This window comes from Marmota flaviventris, chromosome 19 (assembly GCF_047511675.1).
Source record: "Marmota flaviventris isolate mMarFla1 chromosome 19, mMarFla1.hap1, whole genome shotgun sequence".
In the NCBI taxonomy this organism is placed as follows: domain Eukaryota; kingdom Metazoa; phylum Chordata; class Mammalia; order Rodentia; family Sciuridae; genus Marmota; species Marmota flaviventris.
Window position 1 is genome coordinate 14,310,217 of NC_092516.1, and position 14,905 is coordinate 14,325,121.

Below are 14,905 nucleotides of genomic sequence, written 5' to 3' on the forward strand. Positions count from 1 at the left end.
TGTCACACCACTTCTCTCCTCTTTGGCCACTAACAAGACTAAAGTAAAGGTGAGAAATCAAATTTCAGGACTGCTCTTCCAGGAAATACATCTGCCACCACCTTCAGCTGTGTCAGAAGCCACAATTTTAGTGAGTACCTGATTTGCTGTGCTGATACAGACTTTTTTTTTTTCGAGCAAAGATAATAAATTATAAAGAAGCAAAATCAACTGATCCAAAGACATGCTGTCACTGAAGTCAGGGGCAGCCAAGGAATTTCTCAGTTGGTGTGTGAAACTCCATTCAGTAAGTGATGAGGAGTATGCACACAGAAAAGGCTGTAAGCACAGCAGCTGAATTTTCATGTCAAGACTTCTGTTGCTTTTTGATCTTTTTAAAGCATGTTCATGCATTTACTAGGTAAAATGTTTTCAAACAAATTTTGAGACTGAAGAGCAGCTAGCTGAGTTTTTCAATGTATTGTTCACTTAGCTCCCACCCTGCTCAGTAGCAGATGGAAATACATCTTCTATGTCTTCCAGAAAGCATGCAAACAAGTTCTAGGAAACTTTGAGAAACATACAAATGCAAAATCTAAGAATTTGGGGGTAGCTGCTATTCTCCATTAGGTGGTCAATTGAGGGAAGCTGCAAAAGTTGTATATGGGAGAGGTTTCAAGCAAGATCTTATTGGGGACAGGAAGAATGTCTGGGCCATAAACAACAAAACACTGTTATTATTTGGTAAGTTATGGGGAGGAGTGTTTATGGAGATGTAGGGAAGCCCTGTTGGCATCTATGATTATACAGACATAATGCATTTCAGATGAGACCTTAAATACTTTCAAAAGGCCATCTGACCAGCCAGTGGTGCTGTCTTGCTTAGAAGAATTTTCTCTGGCAATATTTCTGTGGACTTGGTGTAAAACTCTGGTGTCATCCAAGAAAAGTTACCTCAGTTCTTTCATCTACAAGGAATTTTACAAATGTTAAGATCATTAAAAAGGTAGGAACTGAGCTTTTATGGGGAAAAGGCAATATTATGGTTTTGGTGAGAAGGATGTTGTGTATTGTCTTTCTGGTAGAATAAAATGGTTAGGTTCATTTTAAGCTCCAAATGGCTGTTCAAGTTTCTTTTTAATGTATGTTTGAAGGATTATGGATGTTGTGTATCAGGGATAGGGAAGAAATCATACTGACTACTGATTCTACTTAGTATCAGCAAGCTGACTACAGTGTATTTATTCCTAATTACAATATGTGCATACTTGTTTAATAGTCTTTAAGCTTCATGGGGGCAAGACTAGTTATATTTTGCTTGCATCTGTATTTTCAGCATGTATTATATGCCTGGCATGTAAGTGCTTAGGAAGTGTCTGGTGAATGAATGAGGGTGTCATTCAATTTGGATATGCATGCACTTGCCTTTATGTCCTTGTTTGTAAAATGGAAATGACAAATCAATGCAAAATGTTCAGCACAGTGAAGCCACTCACCAGATCTCAGCAAAAATGTCATTCCCCAGAGAGACCTCCTAAAAAAGGCTCCCTTTTCTCCTGTTACTGTTTCTTTTTATACAGCACACTTATTTGTTTTTTCTCAACAGAAAAGAGTCTTGTTCATTCACCTGTATATCCTCTATGTCTGCAAAATGTTTTCATAGTAGGTTCTCAGTATCTGCTGAATAATAAACGAAACATACTAAGCTACCAAGAATGAAGTGTAATGTCCCAGTTCTAACTAGTCTAAATTCCTGCCTTTTTATTTTAAGAGGATCAGAAATCATTTTATTGTATATCTTAACTATTTTTAAATACTATTTGTTTTTACATCCAAGTAATGAGACAAAGAATCAGGATATTTCTTTTGAAGGAAATAGTTTCAATTTTTCATACAAACTGCAAAATAATACAGACAACTCAAGTGATTATTGCTAGGAATGTGGGTTAAAGAAGTTATGGGTACGGTCATGTATAACTAAAAAGAACAAATGAAAAAAAGAAATTATGGCGTAGCCATTTATTAGAATTTAATGTAGCTATTTTAAACAAATGCAATGAAGAGCATCATATACTGATATGAAGAGGTCTCTAGAAACACATTTTAAAAAATGTTTTCAGTGGTCAGAACAGTGTGTATCTAGGCTATCTGTTGTGTAAAGTGGTGGGAAAAATAATCTATAGTCATATTTGCTCAAATGCACCGAAAGAAAGCTGAAAGATGCATAGAAAAAATAACAGAAATTCCTTGAGAGGTATGGAACTGGGAAGACTCAAGACTCAAGATTTTTCACCATGTACTGTAGGGCATGATGTAACGTGGGGCATGTTGCATCAGAAAAGAGGAAACTTAAATTGCTGGCTGCACCCGCTTCCCAATCCTGGGGCCACAAGTGGCCGAGAGAGCACCTAGCGATTAGCCAGAAGGCATTGCCCTGGGTTGTGATGAAGAATCGGACCACTTCTAGGATAGGCTCAGAACCCTTACTGCGTGTAGGATGGGTGTAGATGTAAATTCTCCCCACCCTGCTGATCTTTACCCTGATTGGCTCCTGTACATTATATTAGCTGTGTAGGTTTTCTCATTAAATGACATCCTGCTTTGACTGTTCTCCCTGGCCTGCCTGATTGTCCTCCGGCAAGGGAGGGCTGGGTGTGGGCGGCCAGTCAACCTTTACCTTTCTCAGCTCCAGGGTGTGCTTTCCCCATCTCTCCATCTCTCCCGCAGGTCAGGTGGAAACTGGAGGCTAAAAAACCCTGACATCTGGCGCCCCACGCGGGGCACGAAGAACTCAGTTCACCAAGAGTGAGAGTATCGAGCCCAGCCAAGCCAAGCGAGTTTTCCAAGGTAAGGGTACCCCTAGAAAGATGGGGCAATCTTGCACTAAGTAGGACGACTCAAATTGGGAAATCCTTGTTGAGGACAGACTTGGGTCACAGCGAGTCAGTCCTCTCGCTGTCCAGGAGGAGAGAGGCTTAAAGCCTCACTCTGACCATGGCCTCCTAGACCTTTTTGATCTCCGGCCTGGTCCTCTGGGTTCCGCACCAAGTGCTCCTGTTCAGGAACACATGGTAGGCAGTCGGGATAGGGAGCCACCTTCGTCACACTCATCCCCATCGTGTATGGCTTTCCCGGTAAATGTTAACCCTGGGGGCAACAGACCGGCCTTATGGTATCCCTGGGAGGACCAGGACTTGAAAGAACTCAAAAAGGCCATCTCTGAGGATGGACCTAATTCGCCCTGGGCTGAAACCATCCTCCAGGGTCTGGCCCACCAACAGTGTACCACCCAAGACTGGAAAAACTTAACCAAGGCTGTGCTTCCTGGTCCCCTGTACCTGAAATGGTGTGCTTTCTTTAATGAGGAGTGCCATGCTCAGGCTGAGAGGAATCAGGCTGTTAATCCTCCGGTTCCTGTAATTTATGGGATGTTGTCGGGGTCCAGTGATCAATTTTCCATAGGCCTTCAGCAGGCTGCTATCCCTGCCCCCTACCAGGAGCAGGTATGGGCTTTGGGGCTGGCAGCATGGAAAAAGTTGGAGGAAGGCTCCTCAGAGCCCCCAGTAGCAGGAATTACTCAGAGGGCTACTGAGGATCTTGCCACCTTCATCGATAGGGTGGAAAAGAGCCTCCAAAGGAAATTCCCCCCAGGGCCTCTTCGGGACCAGTTTGTCAAGATGCTGGTCTGGGAGGGGATGACCATAGACCACAAACTAGCCTGTGCGGGGATGAAGGACAGATCTATGGGGAGGTGGATAGGTGGCCACTAAGGATGTCGGTACTCAGGCCCACCAATCACAGTCGTTGGTCGCGGCCTTGCAGGCCCAAACGGCTTCGCTTGCTGAGGTCCTTACTACTGCCCTAGCCTCTTCCAGTGGAGCCGGGAGAGGGGTTTGTTATGGATGTGGTCAACAGGGCCACTTCAAGAGAGAGTGCCTTACAGGCCCAATAAGACTCGGTGCCCCGCGGGGGACGTCCCTCAGGCCAAACTAAAGGTCATACTCCACCTAAGACGCCCTGCCCCCGGTGTAGAAAGGGATTTCATTGGCAAAGGGATTGTAAGTCCAAATTTGATGTTATGCTGCTTCTATGCCAATCACTCTGGTTTCATCCAAGACAAGATCAAGAGACGACAAAAAGACCTTAAAAACTGTAGAATGAATTGCAATCTAGCTTTCTATGGACTGGGCTAAACGGGTGGCTCCCTTATCGAGCCAGAGCTGTTCAACTGATGGTGGTCTGGCAGCAACATGCTGTCTTACAAGATACTGACTGGGAACTCTATGAGGTTGGCCACGGCCCCTACCAGGACATGCAGGTGTAAGCCAGGAGCAGAAAGGTTTCCTTCGTAGGCGATAGCTGTCTCCCTTCCATAAAGCTTCCCATTGGGTCTGCCGACCCTGCAGGTGAACTGCCTGAAGAGCCAGAGTGGTAATCAATGACGGGTAAGATCCCCAGAGGGGGACGACCTAAGACAGGCACACTCTCAAGTAAGGCAAACATCTGCTAATAAAACAAAACGGGGGAGAGGTAGGGCATGATGTAACGTGGGGCATGTTGCATCAGAAAAGAGGAAACTTAACTTGTTGGCTACACCCGCTTCCCAGTCCTGGGGTCACATGTGGCTAAGAGAGTACCCAGCGATTAGCCAGAAGGCATTGCCCTGGGTTGTGATGAAGAATCGGACCACCTCTAGGATAGGCTCAGAACCCTTCTGCCCTCACGACATTCCTGCGTGTAGGATGGGTGTGGATGTAAATTCTCCCCACCCTGCTGACCTTTATCCTGGTTGGCTCCTGTACATTGTATTAGCTGTGTAGGTTTTCTCATTACATGAGATCCTGCTTTGACTGTTCTCCCTGGCCTGCCTGATTGTCCTCGGGGAAGGAGGGCTGGGTGTGGGCGCCTGGCCTTTACCTTTCTTGGCTGGTCCTGGTTGGGGCGTGCTTTCCCCATCTCTCCCGCAGGTCAGGAGGAAACGGGAGGCTAAAAAACCAGACAATGTACCTTTGGTATTTTTTTGAATCACTTGAAGTCATTATGCAAAAAATTAAGAACAGAGACAAATTACATCTAAACACTTAGTGTTGACTCTTTCCTTCAGTGGAAAGAAACCTATTGCTAATTCTGTTAGGACAGACAGCAGCCAAAATGGCAAGTAGCATTTTGCCAACAAAGAGCAAAGACGAGTAGTTCTTTCTCTACCCAGTCCCCAATGCCAAGCCAAATGACATTTGAGGACTTAAGAACTTAATATCCAAGGAAACTAGGCCTCAGAGTGATTTTATTTCTGTACCAAAGAACAGTTTTTTCTCTTTAGAGCCTGACGTTTCTGTTAATGCTTTTCCTCCTACACCCTTTAGGCAAGAGAATAGAGATGGGCAACACTTACTAAACCCGGATCCTTAGAGAAATCTTATCTCAGGAAACCTATCCTTTGATTTTCCTGTATTTTAATGTTCTATATCAGTCCAGTTCTGAGCTATTATCAACACTATTAATACTATCCAGAAGAATTCCCTGCAATAATAGAAATTTTTTTATGTCTGCACTGACCCATACATCATAGCCACTAGCCATGTGTGGCCATTAAGCACTCGAAATACAGCCAAAGTGAGTAAAGAACTGATTTTTAGATTTTATTTAAATTAACTTAAACAGTTACATGTGGACAGTGCAGGTAGTCACATAACTCTGATTAAGTAGCAGAGGTCCTTCTTAGGTCTACTGTAATCCTGAGTTATTGAAGTTAACTGCATCCAAAAGTTCTCACTTCTAAAAAAATTTCTTATTAATTCAACATGTTTCTTAAGCACCGACTCTATGCCAAATTCTATTATAATTGTCAAGGATAATAGCAGGGATGTAACAGACAAGGAAGGCTCCTCCCTCATTAAATTTATATTCTACTATAACCAGCAAACTGCAGCCCATGGGATAAATCCAGCCTCTGCCTGTTTTTGCACAGCCTGCAAACTGAGAATGGTTTTCCCATTTTTAAATGATTGAAAAAAAATTTAACCCATAAAACTCCATCAAATTCAAGTTTTCATATTCATAAATAAGATTTTTTGGAAAACCCATCCACGCCCATTAGTAATGTATTATCAATGGCTACAACAGAATTGAATAGTTGCAACAGAGATCAGGTATGGTTTGCAAAGACCTGAACAGAATGTTTATTGTTTATCTCTTTATAGAAAAAGTTTGCCAACCCCTGTTCTAGTAGAATAGTAGAGAGTAATATGGCAGGCACTATGGTAAACATTTTTGCATGCATTATTATATTCAGTCTTTGGAGCAACTCTCTGACAGAGGTTCTATTTGTCTCTCCACTGGTAAAATGTCAAACTGAGGTTCAAAGTGGTTAATAATCCAATTAAGGTTACAGTTCATAAGTGACTAAACTTGGACCCTATCACATGTCTGTATGGTTCAATAGCTAATGTATTTAGCCAACGTGGTATGATCCAGTGCTTTTTATGCTTGAAGGTACACACTAACCCCCTGGGAATCCTGTTCAAAGATTAACTCCATTAATTCAGTGGGTCTGGGGCCTGAGATTATGTGTTTCTAGCAAGCTTCTAGGTGATGCTGATGCTACTGGTTCAAAGACTATAGCCTTTAGATGAATGATTCTTAACCCTTGGCCTTGCATTAGAAACCTCCAAGGAATTTCTAAAAATATGGACCCAGGGTCCACTCCCAAAGATGCTGATTTAATTGGTCTAAGACTTAGTCATCAGGTTTTTTTAAAAAAGCTTTTCTAATGGTTCAAATATATGGCCAAAATTGAGAATCACTGCTTTATGAAATAATACTGGACTGAAGTAAAAACATTCAAATGGGAATTCAAAACAAGAGAGTTTGGGTTCTAACTCTAATATGACAGGTTGAAACCAGTTGCCTCTCCTCTCTGGAGCTCCAGATGTCTTTGTAAGTGAAAAATGAAGCTCAAACCAGATGATCTCAGAGGGCTCAAGAAAACTGACTTATCAGGTCCTCACACAAAGAAGTGAGAAGGTCAGAAGAAGTATCCAGGCTTCCAATTTAGTACATCAACATGAGGCCCAAACTCCAGGTCCATCTAGGAGAAAACTAAGCTGATATCTGTTTTTATGTATTGTTTGGGCAGTTTATCAATACAGAAATGTTTCCAACAGCCAGGCTGCCTTATGTACCAAAAAGCTAGAATTGCAGTTAAAGTTATGATTTAATGATTATGAAAGTAACACATTTACAAAAAAGTAATTTACAAAAAGTAAAATTTAGAAAATTACACAAATTATAAAGAGGAGAGCCCCAAATATTCATAATCCCTAGAGCAGTATCTTTAACAGCCTCAACAAATAAATAACATTGTGATCAAATTATTTCCCACAGAAGAAGGGAGGGCTAGGGAGCCCCAAGGGGCCTCCCCCACAAAAATCCCTAAAGGTTAAAGCCCTATTATTACATCTCCAACAAATGCAGCTTCTAGGACTCGAAGGTCGCGTGGGCTCTTACTGAGAGCATGGGAACTGCAGCCTATAAACTAGACAGATTATAAACTACTTTCATGACTATTTGGTAGTGGGCTACTCTTCATTTCTTCATCTGTAGATTATCCATTGTGAAAAACTCTCCTTAACTTTTTGTACTCCTTTGAAATCTGCAGATAAAAGACAAGAAGGCTTTATCCTTTTGCAAACAATGAGATTACCTGGGTATTCCAGATCTTTATTTCTTTAGAAATACATGTGGGAAGCAATAGTACATTAGAATGGGCTGAGACCTGATCGTTCTGGGTTTAAATCCAGCCCAAGTTCTCTTGCTAGTAATTTTCACTATCAATAAACACTGATGGTAACAGTATGCACTTCACAGTGTTAATGTAAAATACTGAGCACAGTTTTTAGAATATAGGGAGTATTCAGAAAATGATTCAATGATGGTGGTGGTGGTACTAGTTAATAATAATAAAACTTAGCTGCTTTGGGGTATGGCTACCCTTGGAACAGAAATAAATGTATGACCTTTTTGTTTGTCTTTTAGATTAATTAGTCTCCATGGAAATCTTGAGTGCTAAAACATCCAAGAAAATTGACGCTAGCTAGTGCTTGTCGCCATGTCGCTACTACTCCGTGCCAAGTGTTTTCAGCGCCTCACAATTTCTGGTTTTGTGAGAGATTTGCATGGAGAGCACAGAACAGCAACCCCTCAGAATTTCTCCAACTATGAGTCCATGAAACAGGACTTCAAATTGGAGATTCCAGAGTACTTCAACTTTGCTAAAGATGTCCTGGACCACTGGACCAATATGGAGATGGTATGGAGAAAGGGGCCAGTCAGATGACAGTTTCTGAGCTGGGAGCAATTTTGCCCCCTGTGGACATTTAGCAACGTCTGGAGACATTTTTGTTGTCCTAGGAAAATGAGGGTGGAGGAAGGGGACTGGGGGGTAAGGGAGGCTGCTACTAGTATTTAATGGATAGAGGTGAGGGATACTGCTTAGGCAAAAAAAAAACTCATATAAAGGACAGTTCTTTACAGAATAAATAATTATCTGGCCCATGATGTCAGTATAATCAGGTTGTTTTTTTAAAAAACAAAAAGTATACTGAAGGCTGAGGTTGTGGCTTAGTGATAGAGCGCTTGCCTAGCACGTGTGGGGCGCTGGGTTCGATCCTCAGCACCACATAAAAATAAATAAATAAAATAAAGGTATTGTGTCCAACTACAACTAAAACAAAATATTTTTTAAAAAAGTAATAGTGAAAAGTGACTCTAGGCCTGGGGTTGTGGCTCAGTGGTAGAGCGCTTGCCCAGCATGTGTGAGGCACTGGGTTCGATTTTCAGTACTGCATATAAATAAATGAATAAAATAAACAGTCTATCAACATCTAAAAAAATAAAAAGTGACCCTTAAGAGTCAGAAATGGTAGGAAATGAGGCATAGATACAGTAGTCAGAGAAATATGAAGGAATGTAATATTCCTTTTTGGTAAGAGAAGCAACTGCACTAAATAAGAAATGACATCACTCCCTAAAAATAAGGACCCCAAAGTTATTTCCAAAGACTCAGTGTAAATCCTAATGAATATATTCAGAGGATGTATTCCATTTGTTCCTTGAAATAGAATTTAACTGTCTAACAACTTCTAAATCCATGACTGGTTTGTCTTTCCTTAGGCTGGACAGAGGCCTTCCAACCCAGCCTTCTGGTGGATCGATGAAAATGGAGACGAAGTGAGGTGGAGTTTTGAGGAACTGGGATCTTTGTCCAGGAAATTTGCCAATATACTTACAGAAACCTGTTCCCTGGAAAAGGGAGATCGAGTAATTGTGATTCTGCCTAAGATCCCGGAGTGGTGGCTTGCAAATGTGGCCTGTTTGCGAACAGGTTAGTAATGTTTGCAATCCAATCGTATATAAACTACGCCAGAGGAGAGATTTTTTTAATCATGAGATACTTATTTGGATATATTATTTGAAGAAGAACCCTGGAAAATGTAGTATTATTCTCAGGACCCATAGAAATGTGTTGGAAACATGCTGTCTTTTGACTTACATGAGAAGTTAGGTTAGTGAAATAGATTTTTAAAGTGAAATAGATTTATAAAGCAATTAAAGCTTCATACCTACTTTCCCCTCTCCTTCTATAGGATCCAGTATATTTACATAGTAAAAGAACTCAATTTTTCATGCTTTTGTTTCTGCCCTGGTTAATTATCCCCAGCTGTTCCCCTAAGGCAACCACCAACTCCTCATTCCTAATAAATTACTACGCCTTATAAATCTGACTGCCTACCTGCCTCCAGATATTATTCATTGCCATTGCTTTATTTCACATCTTTACCATCTCCCAAATGGATTCTCCCCAAATTCTTTCTAATTCTGCTCTTAAGTTTGTGCCCATACACCTACTCCAATCCAATTCCAGTCTTTTCCCTAGAACACAATTTATGCAATCATTTTGCTGTTTAACATTATTTAATACTTCTCCATTGCCTACCAGATAAACTCTGAAGTTCTTTAGATGCACCATGAAAGACTAGCATTTTTTTTTTTTATTGCTGTAACACCATTATACTCCATGATTACGCAGAAAAGCTATCTCTTGGCTTTTCTACTTACCAATACACTTAATCACATGGACAATTCTTACCGACTTTCCAGTCTCAGCTTAATGTTACCTTCTCGGACAACACACCCTGATATCCTGACCCACTGAGCTGCTCTCTTCCTGGAGTCTCAGGATGACAAGAACTTTGTGAATTCATCAGTTGTGGCCATTCACTTAGTAGATCCGAAGCCTCTTGATGTCAATGCATCTGACAGTGGAGCTCTGCATTTCAGGGCAGAGGGACAGGTGGCTCTTAGTATTATGCTTATGGAATGGAATGAGTAAAATGATATTACCAACATTTTCATTTGCATGAAAGGTAAAAACACTCTGGCATGAGTAGCCCCTTTCTCCTAGCTTAACAGACCTACATGAGAAGACAAAGTTTAAAGTTTGGCAGTTTGCGGTTCAGAACAAGTGATATTCACAATTCAATTTATTTGCACCAGGATTTGGAAGTCTGACCCATCCTTCTAATACTCACACGTCACTCCATTCAACAGGTTGCTGGGTACCTGCTGTTTTAGGTGCTGTGGGCTTAAGAGTCCAGGGATAAGACAGTCATGAGGAAAATGAACATATAGTGTGATACAAAGGAATTGGTGCAAGAGTCACTGCTGTCAGGGTACTTGACATAAATGGAGAGGAAGCCAGGGGGATATTAAGCTGAGACCTGAGAAGGTGTGGGTGATGGGAAACAAAGTCAAATGGAGAAGCTTGTGCAAAGTCCCTGAGGCAGAAAATAACTTGTAGGTTAGAGAAAATGAAAATAGGCCAGTGTGAATACAGATATTGATTAGCAGCCACATTATTCAAGGGACAATAAAGTGAAATTCCCTAACAGAGATTTCTTCCCTAGACAGGCTTGGATGTACCCATGGGTTACTTTTGTGTTGCTGTGACAAGAACATCTAGAGGAGGGAAAGTTTATTTTTGCTCATGGTTTCAGAGGTTTAGTTCCATGTTCAGCTGAGTCCATTGCTCTGGGCCCAGGGTAAACAGAGCATTATGGTGGAAGGGAATGGTGGAGTGAAAGGACACTTGCAGAGTCCAAGCAAAGTCCAAAGACCACGCCACACACCAGAATCTCATGCAAAAGATTCAATGTCAGTAGCATGAGGCAAACGGACAAGGCTGTCCCTCTAAGGAGAGCAGCACTGTGTCGGCACTCACAGAGCAGCTTTCTAGCCTGCAAGAGAAATGTCATAAGCTGCTTAGGAGTTGTGTCATAAGCTGGGGTGGGGTTGATCTTTAATCAGGCACAGTTCTTATGGGAAGTTAAGCAGCATTGCCTCAGAATGGGAACTTTGGAGCCTCTAGATAAATTGACTCCCAGCCTAAAATGGCCAATCTGATGCCAATATTGATCTGATGCCAATATGGAGGAGTTCTGTTCACCTCATGATGGCCAGCACAGGAAGATCGAGGGCAAAGGCCACAGGGAAGATGACCCTTTCAGGGCACACCACCCCAAGGGCCCACCTCCTCCAGCCACAACCCACCTGCCTAAGATTACCACCCTTCAGTCTAGGTGGACTAATTAATTAGGTTCAGCTCTCACAATCCAATCATTTCACCTCTGAACATTCCTGCATTAACACAGGAGTTTTGGGGGGACCAGTCATATCCAAACCATATCAACTCATCAGTTTGCTCTAGTGAATTTCCTTTATCTATTTTCTGTAGCAGCAATACCCATTTCTGAGACCAATTCTGTGTTAATATATCATATATTAGGATACAGTTTAGTCTTGCTACTTTGTGAATTATTGTCTGTCTACATGTCTCTGTTCTGATCTATTAAGTTGAGTACATAGTTTAGCTTTAGGAGACAATCTATTTCCTTTATTTCTAAGTTCTTAGATCATTCTATTACCCTCAGTGCCAGCAACAAACTCATCACACTTTAACTTTCAAATACTCTTTTTATGTATTATCAAATGCCATTACAATAAAAATCTTAGTATATAATTATTAAAATAATTATATTAGTGTATAATTAATTAGTGTATAATTATATTAGCATATAATTACATTAGTATGTTATTAAAAAGTATTAATTCTCAGTAAGCTTATTCCTTACTTTGAGTAATATTTTCCATAAAAAACTGGCACTCAGTTGCAGATATTTAGGACATTTCTATGATGTATGTGGTTTCTCTGGCTTTAAAATAAGCATTTGTTTATTTGCTCACTTTCTCTTCAAGAGAGGCAACACCGCCAGTAACAGTATTATTATAATCCCCATTTTATAGATGTAGAAACTGGGCATTTACAACTCAAGTACTCAATAAATATTGGGAAATATTACTTTTCAATCATAACCCTCTTTAAACTCTATGTTATGAATGATCTTTAAATGTAGGATAATTATCCAGCATTTACTCTCCTCTCACGTGAGGGCTTAAAAAGGTTTAGCGGGCTGGGGTTGTGGCTCAGTGGTAGAATGCTCGCCTCACACATGCAAGACCCTGGGTTCAATCCTCAGAACCACATAAAAATAAGTGAAATAAAGGTATTAAAAAAAAAAAGGTTTAGAGACTTTTAAGTACTCTTTTACTTGAAGGGTAAAAGCAGAATAATGAAAGACAAATAGATATCTTACGTGGTAAACTGACTAACTAATCCATAATGAGAATAAAACTTTCTTCTAAACATTGCTTCTTTAGGGACAGTTCTTATCCCAGGAACTACTCAGCTGACCCAGAAAGACCTCCTCTACAGACTACAGACTTCAAAAGCGAAGTGCATTATTACCGATGACTCACTGGCCCCAGCAGTGGATGCTGTTGCATCTACATGTGAAAATCTCCACTTCAAGCTACTTGTGTCTCAGAACTCCAGAGAGGGTTGGGGGAACCTCAAGGAGATGATGAAGTGAGTAGCCTTCCTTGTAGAACACAGAAACAAAGGCAATAACAAAAAGTAGTGATCAAACAAATGCTAATTAAAGCAACAGGCAAAGAAAACAATTCCTAATTATTGCTTTAGTAGTACTAAGCTCTGAAGCAGGGAGGGGCTTGCAGTGTTTTTTTTTAGGTTGCGATGCCCAGGAAGAAATTAAGGAGATGAAAAACAGTGTATAAGATGTTTATTAAGGTGTTTTTTGGGGAATCAACAACTATGAAAGAAAGGGAAGGATGTGGGATTGGGCAAAGGAAGAAATGAACCATGATATATTCCCTGTAATAACTCTTGGCCAACCCACTGGCACCTCAAAACTGTTTATAGCTAAAGCAAGAGGTCCCGGCCTTATATACCCACATCTATCAGTTATTGGATGGTGACTGTCCCTAGAGAGAGCTCTCTTCATTCAAGGCAATCTCTAAAGAGGGCTCCTAGCTCCTGGGGAGAGTAAGTCCTTCATCCTGTAGAGGGATCCAGCAGGTACATCATCGTGCCAACCACAAAGCTGTTACCATCTTCCAGGGAAATGGATCATAATTGGTCCTCTGTGTAGGCTCTAACATCCCCTGCTGATAGCACCACTTCTGTTGGGTTATAATTAATAAAACAGCATTGATGTTAATGGGTGCAATTATAAAATGAAGTTACACTGATGTTCAAGTCCTTCCCTGGGGTGCTTCTAGGAATCAGTAGAACTTTGCCAGGTAGTGGCCATATCTCAGCATTAGGCTGGCAGAGATTTCCTTTTCTATAATGAGCTGCCTACATTTTTGCAAGAATTTGGGAGCATGCTTGCAACTGTGGACTTGTTCCTACCTCCTTTATGATAGCCAACTCTTATCAAAGACCAAGTACTATTCTAACAAAAATAGTATTAAAATGGCAATGATAGCTAACATTTATATGGAACTGTTTGTGTTTCAGAAGCTGTTCTAAGCTCTTCAGATATATTAAGTCACTTAAATCTTACAATGACCAGAGGATAGGTATTATAAGTATACAGATGAATAAGGTCAGATGGTAGTGTTTGGCAGAGCTGGGTTTTACAGCCAGCTGGCTTCTGAGCCCATACTCCTAACCACTATATTTACAATCTCTAGTAGTAAGAGATCAGCACAATAAGCCAGTTTTAGATTTTGAGGACAACCGTACCTGTGATGGAGATGATAGGCACATGACTATAGGTATTATTTTCAAGGAACACAATTCTGGACTCATAGACTGGGTTTGAAACCAGCTTTTCTATATTTCTTATGGCCTGGATATTTCTTTCCTCTCATTCTGAACCTAGTATTCACAGATAAATCTATAAACTTCTTAGATACCTGATGTATACGCATGCAGAGTTTGCCTTCTCTTGGCTGCCCTAATGCACAAATTATTTAGAACTAAAAGATCTTCTTCCTCTTTCACCAGAGTCCTTCCTTCCCTGGATAGAGGACTGTATCCTCTTCAGTCTTATTTTTGATTATACCCAGAACTGTGCAGAATCTTGTGGGGAAACAGAAAAACTATCCTTTCAGAAGTTGGCAAATATTTTCTACAAAAGAGAAAGGAGCTTCAATATTAAGGTTTTGGTGGGCGTAGACTTATGCTCTGCCATTACAGTGTAAAAACAACAAAAGCTAATACACCAATGGACATGGCTCTGTGCCAACAAAACTTTATTTACAAAAATAGGCGGCAGGTGAGATTTGACTGAACAGCCATAATTTATAAGTCCTTGTTATTACTCATGATCTGTATTAACATAATCATTTTTAGAATTCTGTGTGTGTGTGTGTGTATGTGTGTGTTGTGTGGTGCTTGGGGTTCCAGGGCCTTGCACATGGGAGGCAAGTATTCTACCATCTGTAAATGCAGCCCAACATCCTCATTTTTTTTTTTTAAATCACATTTTAAAGCATTCACAGT

At 40.8% G+C, this 14,905-nt stretch overlaps 1 protein-coding gene and 1 long non-coding RNA gene across 2 annotated transcripts in view; one reads left to right on the forward strand and one right to left on the reverse strand.

The window, feature by feature from the left end:
- Acsm3 (acyl-CoA synthetase medium chain family member 3) overlaps window positions 1-14,905 on the forward strand; it is a 24,881-nt gene continuing 9,976 nt past the window's right edge. Inside the window, exons 1-5 of the mRNA XM_027940861.3 lie at window positions 1-130; window positions 2,707-2,826; window positions 8,014-8,287; window positions 9,151-9,361; window positions 12,754-12,961. Coding sequence (XP_027796662.1) covers window positions 8,087-8,287; window positions 9,151-9,361; window positions 12,754-12,961 — 620 coding nt within the window. The 5' untranslated portion in view covers window positions 1-130; window positions 2,707-2,826; window positions 8,014-8,086. The remainder of the gene's footprint in view (window positions 131-2,706; window positions 2,827-8,013; window positions 8,288-9,150; window positions 9,362-12,753; window positions 12,962-14,905) is intronic.
- Window positions 9,921-14,905, reverse strand: part of LOC139702921 (uncharacterized) — a 5,669-nt gene continuing 684 nt past the window's right edge. Inside the window, exon 2 of the long non-coding RNA XR_011705476.1 lies at window positions 9,921-10,306. This is a non-coding gene — a long non-coding RNA (uncharacterized lncRNA). The remainder of the gene's footprint in view (window positions 10,307-14,905) is intronic.